Below are 27866 nucleotides of genomic sequence, written 5' to 3'. Positions count from 1 at the left end.
TTTCGTTCGTTCTTTGACAACGGGAGCCCGGAAACGGACACCTTTCACTCTACATTTTCGTACCTCCGCGGCGCTTCCTCTGAACGTCACTTCGCCTTGCGTCACCGGAAGAAACCTTTGGAAAGAATGCTCAGGCGGCCAATCAGGATTGCGTTTGGAAAGATGGCGGCTTTCGGGGACCGCAAGCTCTCCGCGAAGGATGGAAGCGGCGACGGGGCGCGGGTGGACTCGGACCTCCTGTTGCACCCAGAGCTGCTCTCCCAGGAATTCTTACTCTTGACGCTGGAGCAGGTAGCGAGGAGGGGAAGGCGGGGCGGCGAGGAAGCACGGGCTGGACTCGAGGTTCCTGGCACCCACCCTCCAGGGTCTCTGCCGGGCATATTTGGTTTTGCCACTGCCCTGGGAGAAGGCGGCTTGGCCTCGTGTTCCGCTTTAACACTCTCGCGACATTCCTGACCAGTCCGCACTCTGGCATTCTTCCCTTGCTGTTGGTAGCAACGCAGGCAATAGAAGAAGTTCGCTCCCTAAGTGTGGTGATCACACGTCCTTTATAAAGGGCATTCCTTTATTTCAGAATTATTTTAATTATTATAAGAATGGAGTAATTTAACTTTATTGCTTTTCCTTGGATTTTTCTTTGCAAAGCAACGTTATAATCATAGTAGAGGTGAAGGTTCCCCTCGAATATATGTGCTAGTTGTTCCCAACTCTAGGGGTCAGTCTTCATCTCCATTTCAAAGCCAAAGAGCCAGTGCTGTCAGAAGATGTCTCTGTGGTCATGTGGCCAGCATGACTAAATGCCAAAAGTGCATGGAACACTGTTACCTTCCCACCAAAGATGGTTCCTATTTTTCTACTTGCATTTTTTCGTGCTTTTGAACTGCTAGGTTGGCAGAAGCTGGGACAAGCAATGTAAGCTCACTCCCTTACGTGGCACTAGGGATTCGAACCGCCAAACTGCGAACCTTTCTGATCAACAAACTCAGCATCTTAGCCACTTAGCTCTTGTTATAATCATATACACTTAAAAAAATGTTTATCTAGTAATCTCTTTATCTTGCCGACTCCCACTGCTTCCAGTTGATCTCTATCTTCTGCCTCCTCCTCCTGCTGCTGCTGCTGCTTGCAAGGTGGCATGAACCTTCACCAGGTGAACAAGGGAGCCAGGGTTGGTGGAACACAAGGGGACAGCGGAGCCTAGGCAGAGGGTGTGAGAAAAGGTGAGCCAGGCAGGTAAAGTGCACCTTGTCAGCAGTGAGAGGAAGTAGAAGATGGAAAAGCTGGGAGCAGTGGAGGTGCAGGGCAGTAAATGTGGTGGAATGGCAGAAGTAGAGGAGTACAGAGCCACAAGTATGGCAGAGAGCAGTGTTCCTGGATGGTGGATAGGCAGGTGGGGAGAGAGGAAGCAAAGGTGAGAAGAGCAGGAGCAAGAGAACCGGGACTATTGAAACTGCCATTGTTAAGCAGTATGATCATGGGGTGTTTTGTTTAATAACAGTATTGCTTAGCAAAGGAAATGATGGCTCCCAATTAAGGCCATTAAGCAAGGACTACTGTATCTTCTCTGTTATCAACATGATACCCTATCTTGCAAGTCTATAACATTTATCATGACACATAAGAGATGTGTCACCCCCCTCCCCCCAATGCATTAAGCAGCAGCTTTAACAATAAGGAAATGTCTAGCTTCTCTTGCTTCATTTTTGTTCCATCTAGTAAAATTTACCACCTTTCTCCTAGAAGAGTGATGTATATGGGTGGAATAACCAGAATTTTTATATTAGGGAGACCTTCCATCATATTTGATACCCAGCTAGTATTATAGGCTCCTCCTGTTTTTTGTAGGTCTGGAGTAAAATGTACATTCTGTGTGACAAAAGAAACCCTGAACTGTAAAAGCATGCCAGCAAACCTTTGGTGATTTTCTAACTGCTGTATTGTACAAAGTATATTACTACACATAGAATTACTTTCAAGCACATTATGAACTGTAATACCGTGTTTCCCCGAAAATACAACATCTCCTGAAACTAAAGCCTTGCCACATTTTTCAGGTGGGCAAAAATATAAGCCCCAGCCCCGAAAATAAGCCCCCTGGACAACCCCCTCCTCCAGCGAGGCAGAGCACCGCTCACCAACCTAGCGGTATCCCAAAGGCACCAAGCCGCAGGAGCGGGGGGAGGGAGCAGACGGAAGAAAGGCACTCACGTTGCTTGGCATCTTTGGGATACCGCTAAGTTGGGGAGTGATGTTCTGACTGGCTGGAGGGGGGAGTTGCCGGGCAGCAAAGTCTTCCGGCAGCCTGCCCATAAACATACAGCACACTCCTAGAGCAGCCACTGCTAGAAGAATCGGAAGCCGAGTTCTGGGAGTTTGGAAGCCGGAGAAGTTTTGCTCGGAGCTCGGCAGCATCTGTAAGGACAGCTGGCCCAGGGCATGGTGAGGCTGGGAGGCATGAGAGCTGGGGGCGGAGCAGGCTGTCGTTCAACCCCTCTCTCCAGCCGGGCAGAGCTCCAATCACCTAGGGGGTATCCCGAAGGTGCCAAGCCGCGGGAGCTGGGGGGCAGGCAGAGCGCCACATGGCTTGGCGCCTTAGGGATACTCCCTAGGTCAGTGAATGCTGCTCTGCCTGGCTGGAGGTGGGGGTTGCCAGGTGGCTGCTTGTGAGCATGGTCACCTCATGGCTGCTTTGCCCCTGAGGCTGTGCCCAGCTCTTCGGGAGCCTGCTCGCAAGGGAGCAGCCACCCGGCAACCCCAAAACAATAAGCCCTCCCCCTCTATAAGCCCAAAGCCATATTTCGTGGGTCAAAAAAATATAAGACCCTGTTGATTTTCAGGGAAACGTGGTATTCGTAACATGATTTCTATTGTTTTTCATTAGAAAAATATCCCAGTAGAAGATGAGGTGAAAACCAGTAAAGACTGCCTTACTGACTTGTATATTCAACATGTTATACCATTGCCTCAGCGTGATTTGCCCAAAACCAGATGGGGGAAACAAATAGAAAAGCAAAGAGGTCAGCAAGTGTTGAAACATAGCACCCAAAGGTAAGTTTGCTTTGCTTATAGTACTTGGATTCTCTTTAAAATCTTTCAAAAGTCTATGACATAACAGGAAACCAACTTATCTTGAATTAGACAATATTTTTTCCTGCATTTTAATTTGTTGTTATTAGATTTTTGTCCTGCTTTCTTTCTGTGTAACTCAGGACAGTGACAGTCTTCATATTCCTGCGTCCTATTTCCCCACAATAAGAACCCTGAGAGGTGGATTCGACTGTGAGGGAGTGTCTACCCCAAAGTCACCAGGTGGCTTTCACTCTTAAAGGAGGCCTAGAACTCACAACCTCCTGCTTTCCAGGGCAGCATATTAAATCACTGTACCAAATTTATTATTTGCATCCTCCCAAATCGGTTTTCAAGTAAGAAAACAATTGTATATTAAAGTACAGTAGTAATTGATAACTAACAGCCCATTTCTGCACTCCTCATCAAAGGGCAGAAAAGGTCATTACCCTGTAGGTCAAGAGGGAAGAATGAGTCCAGTTGAGCAGGCCTCAGTGGGGGGATGAGTTTCATTTGGTTCTTGAGGCCCACTTTCCACAGGAGAGCTGGTGGTAATGCATCTGTACAGCTCTCAGCTAAGCAACACTCTTTGATTGTAGCTCTCTGTGACTTCAGACTCTCTCAGCTTTATCTGAGAAAAAGTCTGCCAATTGAAGAACGGAAACCTTGATTATTTTGACCTACTCTTTGTCAGATAAATAAAACAATTTTGTTGTCTGTATTGGCAGATTAAAGTTACACATTATTATGAAAAGAAATTGGACGTCAACAGTCATAAATTAGCATTGAGATCAAGACAGGGTTAGCACTGAACTGCTTTCATTTATCTGTATATAATATATTTCATGCATAACCCAAGTACCTAATTTCATCCAGGGAATTAAGTCAAAAAGAGGTATGCCGCATATATTTATACTTCATTAAGCATCCTGTTGCTCCAGTTGTAGCATCTTATCTGAAATTGGTGAAACCAGTGCAAATCATAATTAAAAAGAATTACCACCAACTAAAAGTAGAATCTTGACAAATTTCTAAGCAAAAACATCAAAAGTGGACAGTGCTGAGGCAAAGGATTTAACTGGGCTCTGGAATCTTCGTCCAAGATTATTGTCCATCTTTGAATTAATCTTAGGAGAACATATGTACAGACTTGGATTATTTCAGTTTGGTTTGTCCAGTTCTTCATTACGTTTTGAAATGATTAGTGTGTTCTTTATTCTTAGACTGGATTAGTTGTGAAATTAATGCACATCCGGCTATAGGAAAGCATTGCCATTTGTGTGAGATTAATTCTTCATCAGTTTGAATAGCTAAAGTCCTGATTTAAATATGCATATGGGGGAAAGTTATATTGGAATTGACTAGACTCTCTTTCAAATAGTTATTAAAATGAGATATTATTTGGAATACTGTAATAATTTTTGTTTCATATATGATTAATTTTTATGTCACTTTTTCTTATTCAGCATTATGGCAACGGAAAGTCTAAGAAAAAGGCCTCTCATTGTGTTTGATGGTAGCTCAACAAGTACAAGTATTAAAGTGAGGAAGACTGAGAATGGAGCCACTGATGGTTTAAAATTCCTTTCATCTGAAAGTACTAATATCACTTGTAAAAGACTGCCTGTTCCTTCAAATTCGACATTGTGCATATCTGCTTCCACTTTCTCATTGGATGTTAAGAGGGAATCTAGGAATAATGAGGGTAAAAAGAACAATATTGTAGTTAATATGTCACCTGGTCAAAAGCCGTCAGCTTTAGAGCCTCTTACAGGAACTACTGCTGTGAAATATAAGAGAGCTGCTCCAAAAGAAGAATTGGATTCATCAGTAAGTATATCAACTATTTTATGAGGTCATTCTTGAATGCTGCCTCAGTAAATGTCTCGGTAGTTAGCATCTGCCATTTTTAACAACAGAATTCAAACTTGCACCAGCCTTTGCCTATCTTAATTTTGTTCAAGAAGCCTTTTGTTCATTATTACCATGTTGTTGTTGTGTCTTGATAGAGTTTTATTATTGTTAAAAATAATTCTCAGTTGGCACAAAACAAGTAATATGCTTTGTCCTAAAAGTGCTTTACAAAAATCTGTGTGAGATGTAAAAGTAATTATTTTAGAAATGGCACAAGTTTCATTTGGTTTTGGGTTTTTTGTGTGTGTGTCTAATCTGAAAATCTTTTCTAAGAAAACAAGGGTTTTTTTGGACATTGATAATCTGTATTCTCCCTTCCCATGTTCCAAATTCTGATTCTCTGGGATCTTAAAATATGTTAGATGTCAGGTGCAAGCAACCAGACCCACTTGTGGATAGGCCCAAGGTATTTTATTATTGGTCACCTATGCAGATATAAACCTAAGGGTTTGACCTCAGAAGTTTACTTTCTGGAACAGATTTTAAACTGGAATGTCTCTTTACTTCCACTAGAGGGGTCCCCTCCCTTTCAGCTGGTAGTTCTACCACATTGGCTTAAGGACATTTACAGAGAGTCTGCCTCCTGTGCTGCCTCAAGTTATGAACTATGTGGGATGAAGCACAGAGGTTTACAGAGGAGGTTTTATAGAGGAGAATGAGAAGCCTGTTGAGGAAAGGAGACATTAGTGTGCCAAGAGATCCCATTTCACATCTTAAGTGGGACCTCTTGTTCCAGAGCACGGATGTCAAACTCTTTATCACGTCACATGACATATCATGACTTTTTTGTCTTTGCTGAGCCAGGCTACGTGTGACGCATCCGACTCATGGGCCGCCAATTTGGCAGGCCTGTTCTAGAGAGTTATGGGCCTATGCCCATAATTTGCCACCCACACTTGTTATTGCATCACTGGACATTGTGGAAGATACAGATGAGTGCAGGGAGTAAGAGACAATAAATAGTAATGATAAACATCCTTCAATTAATTTGGGATACATACTAATATTTCCTTCATTCGTCCAGACAAGAACCTAATATGGAAAATTGAAGTCCTTTTTAAAGATTTCAAAACACCTTCGTTTTAACTACTAGATGGAAACCGAAATCAAGTTCTGGATGTTTTAACATGTCTCCTTAAACAATCTAATTTTTTTCTCCCTCCAGAAGCCTCCTGAAGCAAAAAGGAAGATCCAGCATGTAACATGGCCATGAACCCATGAGAGTTAGAAATGCAAATGATGCTGAGTCTTCATTTCAGGACAGAAGAATTGTACTAACCAGAGATGCAGATTGCAGTGGTAGTTGCTTAGAACTTCACGGTATAAAGAAAGCACTACATGTTCACCATCAACCTGAGAATCTTTATCTTGCACTTTGAATTTACTCCCCATTTTAGAAGTTAATTTTGGTAGAACAAAATTGTTTTACCAGCCTTTCTTCTACATTTTTAACTCTAGTCTATACATCAAGTCTTTGCATGATTTGTTATAGAAAGTTTCTAACTATTCTATTCAGTTGTACAATAGTATATTTTTTAACACATACCATATATTTAAATAGTATGGAAGACTGTTTCCCTATTCTGCTGATTTTACTAGGATATTTGCACATAATAGTTCTGTTGAAAGGCCCAGAAAAACAATTTCTCATTTTTAGGTGCCAATATTATTTTTTGAGAAACTATTTGGGTCCTTTCCAGTTTTCTTTATGTGAAATCCTGAACTCTCTATACTGGTTTTGCTTCAAATTGAAGTTTTTGCTAACATGGAAGATCAAATGGATTTCTCTTGTCTTTAGAGATACATAGTCAGAAGCCCCCACCCTCAAGATTGTGTGTTGGGGAAAAAACCTGTGTGAAGCAGAACTGCATTTTTATACAGTATGTGATTCGTGTTTTATACTAGCATTTTTAAGGAAAGCTTATTTAACTACAATTAAATAATGCCTGACAAAATTGAGATGGAAAATAATGCTTGCTCTATTTATTTATGCAGCTAGAAAAGAGATGAACTAAGTGGAAGTTTGCAGGGATGAAAGTTTTGTCTGTGAATAAATTGTTTGAAACTTATTGTATTTTTTTCTTATACGAGGTAAAAAAACATCCCGGGGTTTAAAAATATTAGAATCACATTTGTATGCGCAATGTAGTTGTACATCATTAATGAAATTGCATTAGTTAAAGGCTCTGAAGAAGCTGGAAGCATCTTAGTGATACAGATAATTTAGTTTCAAAACTTTAAAATTTTAGCAGCTTCTTCACAATGAACACAAAACAGAAGTAAAATGAGATATAATTGTTGTAAAAATTGCTCGTTTTGGGGAAGAAAAAAACCAATTACCACACTGAGTTGTGTTGTTATCAGTGGTAGATAAAAGACCTCACTTCTGAACATTTATAAGATTTAGCCCACAGTCCTATATGCTACTGCTTCATAGTAAATTTTATTTAACTTATGTTTAACTATTGACTCTGATTGCATTAAGTGACATAATTTCCATTGCATCCATTGTGCCCTAAAACATCACAGAGCACTTCAGAATATAAAGAATGGTGTATTGAAGTGTAGTTGAATTCAAACAATTGTACACGTTTTCTACTTGAGTACTGTATACAATTTAATTTTGTGTTTTTGTATTTGAATTGCTGTCCTTTTATTAGCTCATCTAAATTAAATTAATTTAAGTGTGATCTCTTGTTTAGATCATCTTTATGCTATAATTTTATCTTACTTGTTAGGCTGATTCAACTGAGGTTTTTTGTATAATAGAATTAAACATCTGTGCCAGCATTGGTGGATTAAGCTACACGTAACAGGACTTTTGCAACACTGGAAACATTTAAATAGTCTTTAGAACTGGCATACAATAGCTTTACTTCGTGCTGTAAATAACTATTGATTTTTTTTAATTTAGCACTTTTGATCATAGCTTGATTTTATTATCCTTTGAAATGCAGCTTTGGTCAGTACATGTATAAGGGTTTGTAATTCGTTTTTAAAAAAAAATCTAGGTGTTTTCTCAATTTTTAGGAATTGCAGTATATATTCCAAACTAGCAGCCGTAGATTGTAGATTCAAGTACAAAAATAATTATTCTTGCAAAGACCATAAAAGATAACTTCCTATATGGTCAACAAATGTTAGTATTAAAAATAAAATAACACAATAATTGCGTTCCTGTCATAGAGGTGATAGAAAGACATAGATTTTAGATTCCAAAGGTTTTGTTCACATGTCACTTTCAGTGAATGACTGTCTGGTGAAGCAGCCTTAAAGATATCCCAAGGAAAGGACAAGAGCTGATACAAAGATTTGAGTTATTAATATTTTCACATGTTTTTAAACTTGCAAATAATTTCAAAGAAAGTGACTGATCATTTTTGAGAAGCTTTTAGCATAGAATTGAGATGGTAAGCCAAGTGGGATTATTCAGTAAACAGTCCTTAAAAACAACATGAACTAATTTTAATTGAAGCCCAAACGTATTGTTGGTAACACCTGCTATGAAATAAATGTACTGTATAGCAGTCTCTGTCCTGAAACTGAGCTATCAAGGGTCATGTTGCAACAATGGATAGTGGTTTTCTCAGAAATGTGATTTCGTGTAGCCACCACACTGAATTTGGGCATCCTCATGAGATCAAAAGATGAAAGCATAGAAACAAAAGCGTTTACTGGCCATTATCCGCTCTATTTTAAGAATGATAGTGAAAATGTTGCTCTGGTGGTTTTTTTTATAAAGATGCTTGGGAGTTTTTCTGTATTGTTCTAATTGTACTGTTTGTTCTTAGTCAACTGACCAGAGTCTTGGAACAGTGTGGTTCAGAGATATGCTATAATCCATCTATCTCCAATTGCCTTGAATTATGGCCATGTTGGCAGCTGCCAATCATAATTGTGTGGGCTTAGTGCAGCTCTCAAGGGAAAGTAAATTCTTCCTGAGCTGGGAAAGAGATTTAACCTGTGAAATAACCTGGCGTCCAGAGAGATGAAGCCTAATACTCCCGTTCAGCTGTATTTTTAATGCACTTATCAAGGATTCCCATTTATTTATTGATGAGTATTTCTCAGTAAAACATTAACTGAGTAGATTTGTAAAGAGATTACACAGTGAATCACCTGTAGACGAACAGCTGTTGTGATCAAAGTCTACACAAATAAGGAAATGCAGCAAATATGCATTGTCACAACTACAACAGCACAAGAAATGGAATGGAATGTAAATCTGCATTATGGTCTATTTCGGGAAATTAGGACAATTTGTTACCTCCATATGAAGTAGTTAACCATATCCCATATTTTATGAGACAGTTTGTAATGGTAAAACCAATATAAAATGCTTTGATTTTATATTGGTTTTTGAAAATTGGCTTCTTTTACAAATCAACAGTTCCTCTTTTTATGTAGATTCATATTTTTAAAGAGAAGGAGTCTGCTCAAGCTTTATCTCCGGTCCTTCCGATGCGCCCTAAAATGTTGGCTTTTGCAGAAAGCCGGCCTGGCCTGAACAGAATAAAATAAATGATTAATTTAATTGTTAATTTTAATCTAATTTTTAAAATTTTATTGTTAATTGGGTTTGTTTTGGGATACTTTATTTAATTTCCTCTTTAACTTTTGTAATATGTGTTTTTTTTATGTTGTACGCCACTCTGAGTCCTTTGGGAGAAGGGCGTCATATAAATCCAATAAACAAACAAACAAACATCTTAATGGTTAACATTTATTAAAATGTCCAAATTCACAAAAATACAACACTTTGCTAGAAATACATTTATTACTTTGCAATTTCTAAGGTGCAATGAAATTTAAAAAAACTGTTAGGAATAAAAACTGTACTTTGTGTAATAATCTTGCAAATTCCTGAAATAATGTTTTGTATATTTGCATCCACCAAACTTGGGCATTTATTTGGAAACCAGTTCATGTGTTTGGAAATGGGAACAGCTCCGAATGCTGATGAAGAAAATCACATTCTTTAATCAATCTTTTTAAGGTATGGCATAAATATAGTATTACTGATATGTACCTAAATTAACCTACATTATTATCATCTATACATTTGTGAACTGGGAAATTTAAATATTGATTCTTCCTCCACCAACACAATCGGTGGCAATTGTAATTCTTCAGAAAATCTTAATTTTATCTGACAAAGAGAAAATTATAGTGATATCATCTAACTCACCCAAATTTTGTATTGGTTGTTTTGCATTTAGAAATGAGAAGTATTGCTTGATAACTGATATTAAAAAAAATTACCTTTTCTCTGTTATATCTACTCGGATACGTTTCTACAGTCTAAAAAGAGAGAAAACCCAGATAGAATGCCTACACAAGTTCTCCGTTAGCCAGGCTCCATCATCCAGACCAAACCTTTTTATTTCCAATCTCTCAGTTGAGCTCAGTAAGACCTCTGCACAATTTGAAACTCTGTTTAATTGCTCCGTAACATCTGGAATATATTCTAGTGATATTTTTACTTGCTTTTAAGTGAATGTGAGTAAAAAAAGTCTCTTTCAAATGAGTTCAATTCCTTGGTGACTGAATGGAGATGATTTTTTCTTCTCAATGCCAAAGTGGCTTGCCACCACCTTCCTTCAAGATTTTTTTTTAATTCTGTCAAATACATAGCCTTAGAATTTTGGGTAGTTTCCTATCCAAATATTAAATCTAAACTAGCTTAGCTTTTTAAGATCAGCTGATGTTGGCTAGATTCTACCACCTAATTGTTCAAACTTGAGTAGAAGCTCTCAAATCTGCTCTATAAAGGGAGGCTGAGGTCTGAAGGATGAGCTCTAATCTACAATAAAACTGCAGATGTGACCAGCAATCATGGCTCTGTTTCCTTTGTATAAGTATATTGTGTTGAGGCATAGCACCCAAAAACAGCTAGTGTTAACTATTGCTGGGGGGGGGGGATGATTACTTTCTGCACTTTTGATCAAAACTCATGCACATCATTATGTATGTTAGAAAACATGTATCGTAAATACAATTTTTTCCCCAAAAATGCTTTTTATCTTTTTAAATGTCTTTCCCGCATTCAGGACATAGGATGTCATCTCTTTCTGTGAGGAAACCACGGCCCACCAACGATAGGGAACATTTCTTGCAGTTGAAACAATCATTGTGCCATTGCCGTTCCTCAAAAGAAATATACTTGGTGCCACCAAGCCCTGAAAAAAGATGGCATGACAAAAAAAAAGTGAGGCACATCAGTGTGAAGAACTGGATCTTGGGTTATGAAGCAACCTTTTCTGACCTAATTTCCCCCAGATATGTTGACCATGACTTTCAAGGAGGAAATAGCAGACTGAAGATGACTCCAAAAAGCAAAGCCAATGACCGCATTGGAATGAATAGCCAAGTAAGTAGACTGGATATTCAATAATTCTCTAGATAAGAGAGGACTTGAGATTGTCCGTAGTTGCTGTAGACCAGGGGTATCAAACACAAGGGCCCCGGGCTGGATCTGGCCCATGATGTGGTCGAATCTGGCCCGCAGGGCCATTCTGGAAAACGTATGGGGCTGACCTGCATAGCTTTGGCCCGGTCTACCCAATGCGAAGAGGAAACATGGCAGCAGTTTGGTGAGAGGTGTCAAGCTGGCCATGCCCATCCAGTCAGCCACACCCAGTGAGTAGCATCAAACTGTCCATGCCCACCCAGTTGCCCATCCCTCCCCCAGATTCCCCCTCCTCCGAGGTCAACCACAGCCCTGATGCGACCCTCAATGAAATTGAGTCTAAAACAGTTCTTTATCATGAGAAGAATTCATGACAGCAACCTGCACCAGATTTAGAGCTCTGGGAGACAAAGGAATAGACAGATTACTCAAACTGCGGTTGGCACCTTTTAGTTTGCATACTTCCATATCACATTTTTAAATTTTAAAAATTACTTGTTAATTGCTCTCCAGCTATTAGGAACATTTGGATCAACGTGTTTCCTTCAATCCTTTTGGAATTAATTACACACACAAAAAAAACCTTTATGGGAAAATACCTGTGTTTCGCTTAAAAAAAAAACAATTAAAAAAAATTGGATGCCTAAGGGAACTAGAAGCAATTAAAGTTTACAATCAAAAGCAAAAGGATACAAACTCAATTTGCAATTCTAGCATGAAGCAAAATATTTTAACGTTGGGCATACTAACTTAAGGATATTTTTGAACCATGGACCCAGAAGTTAATTTTTATACTGTCTGCCTTTATAGAAAGATTGTGTCTAAAAGATAAAGGCAATAGCAAAGTACCTACCACTTATTGGGTTAGTGCATCCTGCACACTTCTTGGCATAGAGGCTACAAAAGCAGTTCAGACAATATGCAAACTCATCTCGGGAAGTGAAACGTTGTCCAGAGAGCTGTTTTTTGCATCCAGTACACACAAAACACTCTTTGTGCCATGGCTGCTCTCGGTAAGTAATTCCTCCAGTAGTTATTGGCTGTTTATTTAAAATAGGAATCAGAGGGAAGAAAGAAAGGGAAGAATTCGTTTTTATTTACTATATGTCATTCATATTCTTTAATAAAATGTAAATGATTTAGAAAGGAAGAGCAAAGTAATCTTGAGCAGTAGCTCCTAATATTTTAAGTTACGATATTGTCCAATGTACAGCTAATCCATAGATTTCTATTCAAGGGACATTTTCAAGGCTAGAAGCACAAGAAGGCAACATCTTCCCTCTCCCCAAAACATACACATATTACAGTGGTGGGATTCAGCCAGTTGGTACAGGTTTGGTAGAACCGGTAGCTAACTTTCTGTGCAGTTTAGCGTGCCTCCTCATGCCTGGCTCCACCATCCCCCTCCCCTCCCAGCCACTCCTCCCCTCGCTGCCTGGCTGCTCACCCAGCCACCTGGCTGCTTGCCCGGCTGGGCAGCAGGGCCAGTAGCTGGGCATAACAAGGAGTGGCTGGAAGGGGAGGGGTGAGGCATGGCTGGGCATGGCAAGGAGAGGCTGAGTGAGGAGAGGTACCCCTCGACTTGAGTGATGTCATGTTGGCCATGCCCATACAGTCACATGACCACCCAGACACACCTACCCAGCCAGTCATTAGGGCAGAGAACAGGTTGTTAAACTATTCGAATTCTACCACTGCACATATATGTGTGTTACGCTTTCCATTTTCTCCGCAAGGTAATTTTTATTCCCAAACCAAGTTTCCAAGCCTTCTCCAAAGGAATCAGTATTGACCCTCAAAGCTTGATGGAGCTAATGATTGTTGTTGTTATTCATAGTTCTATTAAAATAGTATTTCTTAAATTATTTTTATGTAATAAATGTTGGGAGAGGGGGTTTCAATAAATAATCTGAAACTTCACGAGAAGGTCAATGGGTTCAAGAATTTGTGGACTTGTGCCTTAGTCAGATTGAATGATTCTATTAAATGTAATAGCGGTGACTGAGAAAGATCAGCACTGACTTTGTATCCTTGTTTAACAAAAGAATCAAATAATATTCTGGTCTGTATACTGGAATAGCAATAGATCTGTAGAATTTGGACAGAAACATGATCTTCCTCAAAGAGTCCTATAAACATTTTGCCATTGAAACTCTAATTTTCTCTGTGGATCATATTGTAATAGTGTCCTAAGACCATAATGTAGATGTAGCGTTCATGGAAAGGTTCATGGCTGTTGGTTTGAAGTTCTAAGCTGCTTCAATAACTATGCATTTTAATAATTATCCTGAACCAGATTTCAAGTATCAGATTTGACTTTCTCTTTATCAATTGACTCAGAGAAAGTGGTGTCTTTTCCCTACTATCAAATTATATTATTCTGTACCAATTCCTGAGTAGTCATAAAAAGTTTTCTGGCAAGAAATTTGCCATCCTTGTTATTGATCCCCACCTATCACCACTGACTTTCAGTCCAAGGCATCTGAATTCCTCTCACTGTAACAAGATAGGGCAAAACTCAGCAGATTTTATATACTCTAAAGCTAACCAGATGGCATAGTAATAAGAAGAAAATCCTACTTACTTGAACTATAATCTAGCCCAGGGGTGTCAAACTCAAGGCCCATGGGCTGGAACCGGCCCCTGAGGTGCTTAGATTTGGCCTGTGGGGCTGCCCTGGAGACAGCGAAGGACCCACCCCTAGTGCCTCTGCCAGCGAAAATGGGATTCGGGAGGGCTGCTCACAGCCTTCCTGAGGTCTGGGTTTAGCTGGCAGAGGGTTGCAGGAGGCTGTTGAAGCCAAAAATGGAGTTTGGGCGCCTCTTTTTGCTTGCAGAATACTCAGGCCACCACAGGGCCCCTGACAAGAGTGACATCAAGCTGGCCATGCCCACCCTGGCCACACACCCTGTGCCCCCGAGATCAAACACAACTCTGATGCGGCCCTCAATGAAATTGAGTTTGACACCCCTAATCCAGCCCAAGACAACTTAAGGTTTAGAGGCTGAAGGCAAGATAAAGACATAATGGAGACAGGATATTGCAACAACATGTGTGTATTATAGTTAGATGCAAGCAGGACCACAGTTGCAGCAACAGTGTTGCCTCAAGAAGCCTCAAGATAGATGCTTTCTCACAGTTTGTGAGTCTCTGTGTGGACCAGAGGTGGGCTGCTCCTGGTTCGGCCCAGTTTGGTTGAACTGGTAGTGGAGTTCAGGCCTGGGTCGCAGAACTGGCAGCAATCCAGGCCTGCCACACCCCGAACAGGTTCCCCGCCACTGCTGGGCTGCCACCATTTTGGTTTTTAGTGACTAGCATGCACAATTCACTGTATATTGTTTTGCACATGCACGCAGGTTGCGAACTGGTAGTAAAACTGGCAGCAACCCATCCCTGGTGTGGATTTCAAGTTCCAAAACTGGTGGACTTTAACTCCCAGAATTCCCTAGCCAGACATGCTGGCTAGGGAATTCTGGGTTGAAATTCATCCAAATTAAAGTTACCAAGGTTGAGAAATACTGCTCTGTACTCTGGTTGTAATGAATAACTGAAAGAGCATAGCAAAGGCTGAGTTTTCTCCCTGTTCCTTGCTCTGGTCTGATTTCTCTTTCAAAATTATGTCATTGATAAGAAAGGTTTTATTTTAGATCTATTTATCTTTCAGTATCAGATTTAACAAAAGAAAGGGCAAGTTATGGTAGGATAATAGCCTGGAACAATTGGCTTGGATAAGGAGGAGAAGCAGACAAAATACCTATTTTGGAGCATAACATTTCATAGCATAATAAACTTTACCTTCTTGCACTGTACACATTGCATAGCAAACTGCTTCTCATAGCAGGGCACACAGAAATTCTGATTGTCCTTGGGAATAAAACTCTTTGTTCCAATGGGCTGTTGGCACCGATGACAGATAAAACAGGTCTCATGCCAACTGCTTCCCTTATATTCCATCTTCCGTGTCCCTATGAGAAGAATAAATGCAGGACCACCCTTTAAGTTGTTATAGAACCAAAAAGAAAGAGATTCCATGTTTCATTTCTACCTTTTCCATTTTCCAGTTAGTAAAAGAGAAGAATCTGGGCAGGTTGCCAAAAATTAGTCAGGAATAATGGCACCCTACAATCTTTAATTTCTCAGATCATGAATGCTAAAAATAAGCCCTCTGGACAATAATCTTCCCTAATTTGATGCCCTTCAGAGACACCACAACAGATATTGCTAACACAAGTGGCCACTAGATGGCAGGAAAAGATATAAGAGGTTTGAATGGCTGTGTGTGTTGTTGCAGTCTGGAAATGGCAATCCTGGGCATTGTAGAGTAGCATTTCTAACTGACACCAAAGAGGGTTATTTAATGAGTTCACACAATGGAGCTAGGGCATATGGTTGGTCGCCAATCATGGTTGGTTGAAACACAGCTGTTAAAATCTTGGCATTTTTGCTTCTTTTTGAGGGGACAGGAACTGATTTTTATTGGAGGAAGATCATTTCGTACAGAAAAGGATCTATGAAATTCCCTTTTAAAATGAACAAACATGAAACATTGTTTCGCCCTTCATTATTCATCCTTTTTTTTGTAATAGCAATATGGCAATATTGGTTTATAAGGAAGCTTAAGGAAGACTGAAAGGAGGATAACGTAGAACTAGTTAGAAACCCTAACTCTGTAAAAAGAAACAGAAAAACTTTCCGATTGTACCTACAATATATAGTATATGTTGCGACTGTGCCTTCTCTGCACCATCAGCCTACCACTGTGGATCTTGGCCTTTCAAAAGACATCCAGTGCAGCTCCCCCCCCCCCCTTATCACCTATCTCAGCTTGACTGCCCTGCGTAAAAATGTTCTGTGCTGGCTGAAGAACACATTTCTACCAGACCATTGGAAGGCAAATAAAAGTCTTGATAAAGCATCTAGCAAAAAAAAATCTTCCTCTGGTTTTAGAAAGTATTTCACAACAGCCCCATTGTGTCTCCAGAGTGGACAAGGTCTAACCTGGCATGATGGTCTTTTTGCACTCACTACACTTGGAGGAGTATTCATTTGAATAACATTCGGTACACAGGAGGTGCTCTTCCTTCGCAGCAAAAGGTTTGTCCACCAAGGAGTTCTTGCACTGGAAGCAATGGAAGCAGGTTTCATGCCAGTGACGATCCTTGTAGGAGAGGTCCTGTAGAAATCCCAAACCACATAAGCCCACGTGAAGAAATACTCCATAACCTTGGGACAAATTGACCACAGCATTGTACACGAGGACTGATAACTAATGGAAAACATGTGGCCAGATATGATATTCAAATCCATCTCAATTTAACTTCTAATTTGCTAGCTAGTATTCATTTTTTTTTAAAAAAATCTTTGAATATGCCACAGTTGTTATCCTTTTAATCAACACAACCTGTATGAATGGCCCCTTTGCCCCCTTTTTCCGTAAAAATATTATAAAAAATATTACTGACATTTTCCCATGTTTATCCTTGGGCTGTATGCAATATCTGTCTGTCTGCCCAGAGTTGTATCCTTGTATGAATGAAGGTGAATGCATGTGCCCAGTGGTGGGTTTCCAAATTTTTTACTACCGGTTCGCTCTTGCATGCTCTTGCGTGTGCGCGACGCTGCTGCACATGCAGAATTCTGTACATGGCGGGTGGGCCATCGCGTCATTGCTGATCCGGGCTGAACTGGGAGCAACCCACCTCTGTACATGCCCCAGGATAATGTTGCAGGATCCAATTCGGGTTGGTTACCAGGACCAGGATCAGACTCCAATACTTCCAAAGTAACCTTCTGAATTCCATGCATGAATTGCCCTTGTGACAATGTAGGACAGATGGGGAGGAAGCTAACCATCAGATTGCAAGAACACAAGCGAACCGTCAGACGAGGAGACCCAAATTCATTGGTAGCTTCAATTGCAATGAACAAGGACATACATTCAGTTTCGAAGCCATCAAGTTTGTTGGATGAGCAAGCACAAAAATAGCCAGAAAAGTGATTGAAGCCTGTCAGTCAACAGGAGTGCTGATTTACCACCAGCTTATCAAATACTTAGGAGACAAGGGCTTGGCAACACAAGGAAACAACAGCCAATGACTTAATTGATGGCCATCAACAACCCTATCAACAACAAAAAAGTCATACACAACCAGGCACTTTATAATACCACCCACATCCCAAAGCATTCACTTTGCAAGAGAAAAGTTCCCCGAGGATGAGCTCCAGCATGACTCCGAAAGCTCAGAAGATGAAACCTCTGGTCTTGGTGACCATTGGATCCTGTATCCTTGTATGCTGTCGAGTCACTGTTGTGTGATCAATGGCTATGCACGCACGCATGCACAAACACACATACAAACACATTGTGAATGCAATTCTATGCATCTCTGTGGAGCAGAGAAGGCTGGGACCAGGGTACTGATGTGTTTGTTGCTAGGTCTACTCATTCTTGATGTCAACTTCAAGATCTTCCTTTCTCTCTCTCTCTCTCTCCTAGGGTTCTTTACCTAAAATCCATATCAAGATTGCTTTTTGACCTAGAGGTTAAGGCACCAAGGTAGAAACCAGGAGACTATGAATTCTACCCCGCCTTAGAATGAAAGCTGACTGGGTGACTTTGTGCCAGTTTCTTTCTCTTAGCCCAATTTACTTCACCTCACAGGGTTGTTGTAGAAAAAAGTAGGAAAAGGAAGAAGTAATAGTTATGTTCAGGGGTGGGCTGCTACGGATTCGCCCGGGTTTGGGAGAACCTGTAGTTAACATGGCCGGTTCAGAGAACCTCCAAATCACACCCCTGGCTGGCTCTGCCCACCCCTCCCATCCCCATCCCACCCCTCCCAGAAGTCTCCATGCATCCTGTTTTGGATGCAAGGTAAGTGCAGGGCCCATGCGGAGGCTTGAGGAGGGAGAAAAATGGGCTTCCTGGAAGTTCCAGAAGGCTGGAAATGGGCCCATTTCCAGTCCCTAGAAGGCCTACAGAGCCTGTGGGAGGAAGTTTTCGCCCTTCCAGAGGCGCCCCCCACACACACACATACACACACACACCCTGGTGCAGAAGGCCTACTAGGCCACGCCCACGGCCACCCAGCAGAGAACTCATTGCTGAAATTTTTGAAGCCCACTCCTTATGCTCACTGCATTGGGTTATTTATACAAATAATATAAAGGAGGGATAATAAACAAACAAACCTCTATATCAAAGATGAATTTACAGAGAAGACTTTCAAACCAAGAACTACACTCTATACAACCCTGAGCAATCTGAACAAATGGGTCAATTTACTGACAGGAATTTATCAGCATCATTCCTAATAATAGAAAGTATATAATGGATTCATTTGAAAAAGTGGGGGAGGCAGTATATTCCCCACATTTGTTTTTCCTCTTTGCATAAACACCCAACCAGTGTCAGAAATTCTTTGGATGTACTGGAACTAAAAACCAAAAGGTTGTCTGGATTGGGGGGGGGGTGTTGTTATCATATGCTTTGACAGCTCCGATAAAGCCAATTCCCATATTAGAAGAGCCCTACTCGACAAGATGGCTTACACTTTACTAATAATCATATTAATAAAGTAATCAACTGAACACATTGTATAGAACTGGGTGGCTGGAAACTTTTTTCTTTGTTATTTTTCATGGAATTTTATTTCAGATCCAATCCCACATACCTTCTTGTGTGCATCATTTTTTTTTTATTTTCCTGCTAAATTGAGTGGAAAACAAACCATAAAATATAACAGCTGCTGATCTTTGCAGAACAATGCATATATAAATCTGTTTTCCTTGGGTTTTTACATTATATATGTATGTATATATGTATATATGTATGTATGTATGCATTCATGCATGTATTGGAAGAAGTGTCCTTCTGGGTTCGGTTCCAAGTGGGGGAAAAGACACTGGAGACTTGGAGGCTGCTTGGAAAGATGGTTTTAATGGTGGACAGGACCACATGGCTTGAGTCCTAAACAGAAAAGGTGATCGCATACTTCAATGTTGGGTGGAGAAGAAGGAAGGGGTGACATGCTGAAAGTCCCTGGTTTTATGCCCTCTCTGGCCTTTGATTTTGAGCTTGTATTCTGATTGGATGTCAGACTCCCATGGGCCCATGCAGGGGCAACTCTCTAGGCTGCATTTTGAATCCAGGTTTGGTTGAGTTCTCAGATGCCATTTGGCGAGTTGGGTAAAAGGGCCAATATATTATCATGCTTTAATCCCATCACTCTGGACCTGAAGGGGAGAACTCTTATTATGTAAAGTGGACTAGCTCAGGTTTTAATGGCTCATTGACAAAAGGGGATGGGCAGGAAGCTGCAGGAAGCTATTCTGTCTTTTAAAACATGTTTCTTTCTTTTCACACCCAGATAAATATTCTGCCCTTTCAATATTTCCTAGATATTTCATTTTTCTGGGAGAGGGCTGGGTGATAACTTCCTACACATGCATGCATGAATGCATATGCATATGTTTACGTACGCGTCTCAAGGTTTGATGTTATTTATCATTTAATAAAAGAATGGGATCTTAAAATTGCAATTAAGGGATTATTAAAAAGATACTATGAGACACCTATATATGCCACGCTTGTCTGCTGCACGCAAATATAGATGTACTAGGCACTCAAATCATGTATCATCAAGATAACGCACATATTTATTACTTTTCAGTAATTTTAGAAAACACTGGCTACTGTTTCTCAAGCTTAACAGCCTGAAAATGTGTGGAGTTCAACTCCCAGAATTCCCCGGCCAGCCATTCTGGGAGTTGAAGTCCACACATTTTCAAGTTACTAAGTTTGAGAAACACTTTATCTATTGTATATATCATTTCTGGGAGTTACTGGATGGTTAATACTGCATATCCATCAATATAGCACACCTCTGCTTGGTCATTCTCTCCCATGGTAGTTAAGACATCAAGCTTCTAAGTCAATGCATAAACAAGCATGCGCCAGTACACCACTTTTCACCTATATTCCCCCATCCCTAATACTTTCTTAGTTGTTCACCCAGAGGGGAAGGGCCCCCAGCATCTTCTATGACTCTATGACTATAAGTATTTGCTCTTGCAGCAGGGCTGTATGGTAGGAGAGATCAGGTAGCACTAAGCTTCCCCAATCCCTCCGTCTGAGTTGAAAAGTTCAACTAATTTATATGTACTGACTTTACAGTGGTAGAGACCAATTTGATTCTGCACCTGATAACTGCAGCAAGACTGTTGGTGGCGCAATATTGGAAGAAGGAAGACTTGCCTACAATCCAAGAATGGACATTGAAAGTAATAAACTTAGCTGAAATGGCTAAAATATCGGCATATCTCAAAGATCATTCAAATGAGAGATATAAACGAGACTGGAAAAAATGGATTGACTATATACAAAATAAATACGGGACTAAGAAATTCCAGTTAGCCTATGCTTAAGATCAGAAATGATTTAAACTGTTAAAAGTCAGTTCAGTAAGAAGAAGCTAAGGTCAATCTAGAATGTCATTAATTTCTTTATTTCTTTTTTCTCAATAGATTTTAGACTGTGTTAGTTAAAAATCCATACCGTGTACGGGTTCTGGGAAGTCGGGGGGGGGGGGGAAGGAGGAGGGGGGGGTGGAGGGAGGGAGGGGTACACACAACAAAAAAAAATTGTACTTCAATGTCTTAATGATTGACAAATGATGACATATTTGTGTTTTTTTTTTAAAGAAAAATAAAAAAGTTCTGTTAAAAAAAAAAAAAGTTCAACTAATTCCTGCCTTGCTTTGAGATATCTTGAAGGCAGGATGAGCAAAGGGTTTCGGGAATGTCAACAGACAAAGTGCACAAGGGATTTTTTTTTTTTTTTTTTTGGTAATTCTACTCAAATTCTGGGAAGAAACAGAGTTTGTCAGCTTCAAGAATTTTCTCATACTAATCTCTTCTTTTTTGGCTTTGCTTCTGCTGGCTGCCCTCCCTCCCCCACATTCAAAATAAATTAAACTAATAATCTAATTAATCATTAGTTTACTTTGGACACTTGGCAATCAGCTCACTTTCATCAACATTTGCAGCATCTGGTGGTCACATCTGCAATTTTTGCTGTGTTTTTTTTCTAGATTTTGACATTTACTTCCAGTTTTCAGCAAAAAATACCCATGGGATAAAATGGCTTCATTTAACAACTGTGGCATTTGCCTAAACAGCCATGGTGTTTGTTTAACAACCACTGCAAATACATATACATATACATATACATATACATATACATATACATATACATATACATATACATATACATATACATATACATATACATATACATATACATATACATCATATACATATACATATACATATACATATACATATACATACATACATACATACATACATACATACATACATACATACATACATACATACATACATACATATATATATATATATATATATATATATATATATATGATAAAATCGGGTCCGGTACATGGTGGCCCACTGAAAGACTGCAACAATTTATAACCATAATTCTGAGCTCAAATACGGTCATAAATCAAAGACTACCTATAATATATTTTTGCAATTTAGATTTGCAGTTATATAATTTTTAACATTTTATAAAAAGAAGAAGAAAGGAAAGGGCCCATTTTTTATTTGGTTACTTTTATGAATGGGGGCAAATAAGTCTTGCTTTTATTAAAGGATTGTATTCTTTCCCTTTATCCCACCTCTGTCCTCCTCACAATTAAGTCAAGTCCTTGTGCCCCCCCCCCCCCCGGGGGAGGCTGCTATGGGTTCACTTGGGTTCGGGAGAACCTATAGCTAACGTTATGGCCGGTTTGGAGAACCTCCAAATCCCACCCCTAGCTGGCTCTGCCCACCCTGCCTCTCTTCTCCCAGGAGTCTCCATGCGGACCATTTTGGATGTGAGGTAAGTGCAGGGCCCATGTGGAGGCTCTGGGAGGGGGAAAAAACAGGCCTCTGGAGCCCGGGGGAGGCAGTTTTTGCCCTCCCAGAGGCTCAAGGAAAGCCTGGGGAAGGTGAAAATGGCCCCACGCTGTGGTGCAGGAGGCCAACTAGGCCATGGCCACCATGGCCAGGCCCACAGAGCAACTGGGCAGAGAACCCATTCCTGAAATTTTTGAAGCCCACCCCTGCTTTAAGTTAGGAATCATTCAAGCTTTTTTGCCCAGGCTTAGGATGGGTCCAATGCTTGGGAATGGGTTCTCTCAAATCCAGCAGCACTTTGGTTTTCATGATATTTGTTTTAATATAGGTAAGAAAAGAAGTAGAATGCATCCAAAGGAGAAACAAAATAAAACAGAAAGATTGCTTATTTCAGGACTAGAGAAAAATAATTCTGCTTTAGCTGTTTTGAAAAGTCCCAAGGGACCAGAGCCATTTTCAGGAGAAATATTTCTTGCACTCTTTGACATGGATAGAATCCTTGGGGAACCCTTTGGAGAGACCTGATCAGAGGTGGTATTCAGCAGGTTCTGACCAGTTCTGTAGAACTGGTAGCAGAATTTTTGAGTAGTTCAGAGAACCAGTAAACACCACCTCTGACTAGCCCCGCCCGGATCTATTCTCCACCTCCCAAGTCGCAGCTGATTGGGAGGGAATGGGGATTTTGCAGTAACCTTCCCCTGCCACGCCCACCAAGCCACGCCCATAAAACTGGTAGTAAATTTTTTTGAATCCCACCACTGGAGCTGATGGCAAGTAAGGAAAAGGGAAAAGGCAGGGCAGCCTACCTTACAATCACAGCCAATTGGCTTCTTACATTCCTCACAGGGGTTGGAGTACAAGCTCTCATAGCACTTGATGCAGTAGGGACTCTCCTCCTTCAAAATGTATTTCTTGCCAAACAGCGTCTCCTTGCAATAGTGGCAGTCGAAACGTTCAGTCATTTTGGCCTCAGGGATTTGATCAGGCTGTCAAGAAAAAGATGAGAAGTGTTAAGTTCAACATGGGCAGAACAGCAGCAGGGAGGAGGATGGGAGGCGGAGAAGATTATTTATTTTCCACGATTCCTTCTAGGAGGCTCAGGATGACCTAGGAAAGGACCCTTCAGACACCCATTCAGATGCCCTGATCATCTCATGGCTTGACTACTGTAACCCAAAAGCTTCAATGGGCCCAGAATGCAGCCTCAAAGGCAGTGGTGTGCATCAGAGGTGCTATTCAGCCAGTCCTCTCCGGTTTGGGCGAACTGGTAGCGGCGGCGGCAGCTGGAGGCTCCACCCACCCACCCCCGGCATAATGCACAACCTTCTGCTCATGCACAGAAGGTAGTACGCATGCGCAGAACATTTGCAAACTGGCTGGGAAGGTAAGTAAATCCCACCACTGGTGTGCATGTGTTGGAATGCCTATTTAACACCTCTGCTCCACAAGCTGCATAAGGAAATGCAGCATATATACATTATCACAACTACAACAGCACAAGAAATGGAATGGAATGTAAATCTGCATTGTGGCCTATTTTAGGAAATTAGGACATTATGTTACCTCCATATGAAGTAGTTAACTATGTCCCATATTTTATGAGACAGTTTGTAATGGTGAAACCAATATAAAATGCTTTGATATTATATTGGTTTCTGAAAATTGGCAAAAGTTCCTCTTTTTATGTAGATTCATATTTTTAAGGAGAAGGAGTCTTCTCAAGCTTTATCTCCGGTCCTTCAGACGCGCCCTAAAAAGTTGGCTTTTCCAGCAAGCCGGCCTGGCCTGAACAGAATAAAATAAATGATTAATTTAATTGTTAATTTTAATCTAATTTTTAAAATTTTATTGTTAATATTAATTGGGTTGTTTTGGGATACTTTATTTAATTTCCTCTTTAACTTTTGTAATATGTGTTTTTTTTAAATGTTGTACGCCGCCCTGAGTCCTTTGGGAGAAGGGCGGCATATAAATCCAACAAACAAACTAACAAACAAACGTGCTTCCAGGTGCAATTCAAGGTGCTAGTCACTGCCTATAAAGCCCTATTTGGCATAAGGCCTTTTCACCTGAGAGACCACCTGTTTCCCATAGTATTTGCCTGGCTGGTTCAAGGAGTTGGCACACTCTGGGTTCCTTCAGTTAAACAATGCTATCTATCAGGACCTCACATGAGTGCCTTCTGTTGTTGTACCTGCTCTCTAGAACCAAGTTTACACCCAGATTCCAATCTAGTCCCTACCCTACTACTGTGTCAAAGGGCCCTGAAGACGTGACTCTTCAAATCTTTGGTGAGGATGATTGACCCTTCATTTCTTTCTTTTAGTTTAGTTTAGTTTAGTTTAGTTTTGGTTTATTTGTATGCCGCCCTTCTCCAGGAGGGACTCAGGGCGGCGAACAACTCAAAGGGGAAAGGGAACATAAACAACAGTACACATAATTAAAATACACGAAAATCACACAGCCATACCAGTCGAGAGGGGAGGGGAACTCATCAACCCCAGGCCTGCCGGCACAGCCAGGTTTTGACGGCTTTCCGGAAGGCCTGGAGAGAGGTGAGGGTCCGGATCTCCACGGGGAGTTCATTCCAAAGGGCCGGAGCTGCTACAGAGAAGGCCCTCCCCCGGGTAGTAGCCAGATGGCATTGGCTGGTGGACGGAACCCGGAGGAGGCCGACCCTGTGTGATCTGACGGGTCTTTGGGAGGTAATTGGCAGCAGGCGGTCTCTCAAGTACCCAGGTCCAATACCATGAACGGCTTTATAAGTTACGACTAGCACTTTGAAGCGTATCCGGAGGCCGATCGGTAGCCAGTGCAGCTCGCGGAGGATAGGTGTAACGTGGGTGTACCAAGGTGCACCCACAATCGCTCGCACGGCAGCATTCTGGTCGAGTTGAAGTCCGAATACTCTTCAAAGGCTGCCCCATGTAGAGCGCATTGCAGTAGTCCAGTCTTGAGGTCACGAGGGCGTGAGTGACTGTTGCGAGTGCCTCCCAGTTCAGGTAGGGGCGCAACTGGTGCACCAGGCGAACCTGGGCAAATGTCCCCCTGCTCACAGCCAACAGGTGATGTTCTAAAGTCAGCTGTGGATCCAGGAGGACTCCCAAGTTGTGCGCCCTGTCTGAGGGGCGTAAATTTTCACCCCCCAGCCTGAGTGATGGAATAATGGCCAAATTCTTGGGAGGAAAACACAACAGCCACTCGGTCTTGTCTGGATTGAGTACAAGCTTGTTAAACCCCATCCAGACCCTGACAGCCTCCAGGCACTGGCACATCATGTCAACCGCCTCACTGAGTTGGCACGGGGCGGACAGATACAGCTGAGTATTGTCCGCATATTGATGGTATTTGATCCCATGCCGTCGAATGATCTCACCCAGTGGCTTCATGTAGATATTAAACAGAAGGGGGGATAGGACCAAACCCTGAGGAACCCCATATTTCAGGGGCCTAGGGGTTGACCTCTTTCCCCCCAACTAACACCGACTGCGACCTGTCCGAGAGGTAGGAGGAGAACCACCACTCCCACCTCTCATAACCGTCGCAAAAGGATACCATGGTCGATGGTATCGAAGGCCGCTGAGAGGTCAAGGAGCACCAGGATGGAGGAATGACCTCCATCCCTGGCTCTCCAGAGATCATCGGTCAGTGCGACCAAAGTGGTTTCCGTGCTGTAGTCAGGCCTGAATCCAGACTGAAAGGCGTCCAGATAATCGGCTTCATCCAAGGACCGTCGGAGTTGAGAGGCTACCACTTTCTCAACAACCTTCCCAATGAAGGGAAGGTTGGAGACTGGACGGTAGTTGTTCAAACTAGCTGGGTCCAACGATGGCTTCTTCAGGAGGGGTCTCACCACCGCTATCTTCAATGCCGGTGGGAAGAAGCCCTCCCGAAGAGAAGCATCCACCATCGCCTGGACCCAGCTCCGCGTCACCTCCTTGCTGTTCACGACCAGCCAGGAGGGGCACGGGTCCAGTACACACATGGCAGCACTCACCGCTCCCATGGCCTTGTCCACTTCATCAGGAGCAGAGGTGGTGTTCAAGACCTTCCCCCGGTACCCCGGCTGGCTCTGCGCAATTGGAGTCCAGGTCCACCGAAGCCGAGCAACTTTGTCCGCGAGGAACTGGACATATTCCTCTGCTGTACCTTGTAAAGGGTTATCCGCAACCCTTGTATTTAGGAGGGAGCGGGTCACCCTAAACAAGGCGGCAGGGCGAGACTCAGCGGACGCTATCAGAGCGGCAATGTGATTGTTCTTAGCTGTCCGTATTGCCGATAGATATGCTCCGATGCAGGTTTTCAGGAGTGCTCGGTCTGACTCGGATTTACTGGCCCTCCAGCGGCGCTCTAGGCATCTCTTTTGGCGCTTCATCTCCCGGAGGTCCTCGGTAAACCAAGGAGCCCTCCTGGATCCACTGCTGCGGATCGGCCGTAAAGGCGCAATTCTGTGGAGAGCCTCAGACGCTACCGAGTTCCAAGTAGCAACTAAGGTCTCCACCGAACTGCGGGTGAGAGTATCAGGCATAACGCCAAGCGCCATCTGGAAACCCTGAGGATCCATAAGACGCCTGGGGTGGAACCACCTAATCGGTTCCTCCTCCCTACAGCGGGGGATTGGTCTCCGAAAGTCAATTGTATAGTCCAAAGCAGCCGGGAAATAGTGTCCAAACTTCCCGAGAAATAGATATCCGGAGTCCAAGGGTAGTGGGACATGAAATGATAATTCACAGTAGTCCAGAGCGAATCCAGGCAAGTCTGAAAGTCAAGTGGGCTGCAGGCAGTAAAGGATAACGGCCAGGTTCGCACCCGAACCTGTGCGAACTGGTAGCAACCCACCTCTGGCAGAGAGAGACAGAGAGAGAGAGAGAGACAAAGAGAAAGAGAAGGAGAGAGAGTGGGAGAAAGAGAGAGAGAAGAAAAGCTTATGCATAAACATTAACTGAGATGTTTAGTCTAGTGGTTAAAGCACCAGATTAGAAAGCCTGAGACTGTGAGTTCAAACCTGCCTTAATCATTAAGGCAGCTCAATCACTCCTTATCAACCCGACCTACCTCACAGGATTGTTGTGTGGAAAATAGAAGAAAGAAGGTGTATTGGATATGTTTGCTGCCTTGAGTTATTTGTAAAAATAATAAAGACAAATACAAATAATAAATACATACATTAACACATATAAAACATATGTAGTCCAAAATAAGGGCATCAAAGATGTTTTACAATATAATTTCATATAAATGAAAGGATCATAATTTTTTAATAATAACTAATAACTGTTGCACTAATACGTGGTGAAGAAAAGTAATATATAAAAGTAAAATATTAATTTGTCCACCTTATAATACTCTTCCAACAATATTTTTAAAGTGATATATACAAAAAGCATATACATTCTATCACATATTCTATTAACTAATTCTGAAGTAACAGGAGGTAATAAAACTTGTTTATGTGAGACCATATTTTTATATATTATGGAGGAGATTATAGAAATTACAATATGGTTACTACACCTATTTATATTTCAGATAAGGAGAATAGAGTTGTATTGGACAG

At 41.5% G+C, this 27866-nt stretch overlaps 2 protein-coding genes across 5 annotated transcripts in view; one reads left to right on the top strand and one right to left on the bottom strand.

Annotated features, from left to right (window-relative positions):
• Positions 1-47: 47 nt before the first annotated feature.
• On the top strand, positions 48-7670 carry TSLIG2 (tRNA splicing ligase complex subunit 2). The gene is made up of 4 exons (XM_014066952.2): positions 48-291; positions 2882-3048; positions 4533-4896; positions 6146-7670. The coding sequence occupies exons 1-4, from the start codon at positions 127-129 to the stop codon at positions 6191-6193; spliced, it is 744 nt and encodes a 247-aa protein (XP_013922427.2). The 5' UTR covers positions 48-126; the 3' UTR covers positions 6194-7670.
• A 2019-nt stretch (positions 7671-9689) lies between these two features.
• FHL2 (four and a half LIM domains 2) overlaps positions 9690-27866 on the bottom strand; it is a 36173-nt gene continuing 17996 nt past the window's right edge. For all 4 annotated transcript variants that reach the window (XM_087726463.1, XM_087726464.1, XM_087726466.1 and 1 more), the window contains 5 exons: positions 23116-23295; positions 16388-16562; positions 15185-15354; positions 12243-12429; positions 9690-11159 (listed from right to left, as the gene is read on the bottom strand). In XM_087726463.1, coding sequence (XP_087582589.1) covers positions 11008-11159; positions 12243-12429; positions 15185-15354; positions 16388-16562; positions 23116-23295 — 864 coding nt within the window. In that variant the 3' untranslated portion in view covers positions 9690-11007. The remainder of the gene's footprint in view (positions 11160-12242; positions 12430-15184; positions 15355-16387; positions 16563-23115; positions 23296-27866) is intronic.

This window comes from Thamnophis sirtalis, unplaced genomic scaffold, assembly GCF_051295495.1.
Source record: "Thamnophis sirtalis isolate CommonGarterSnake01/CBP01778 unplaced genomic scaffold, rThaSir2_p1.2 scaffold_12, whole genome shotgun sequence".
Lineage (NCBI taxonomy): Eukaryota > Metazoa > Chordata > Lepidosauria > Squamata > Natricidae > Thamnophis > Thamnophis sirtalis.
This window is presented reverse-complemented; position numbering and strand designations above follow the sequence as displayed.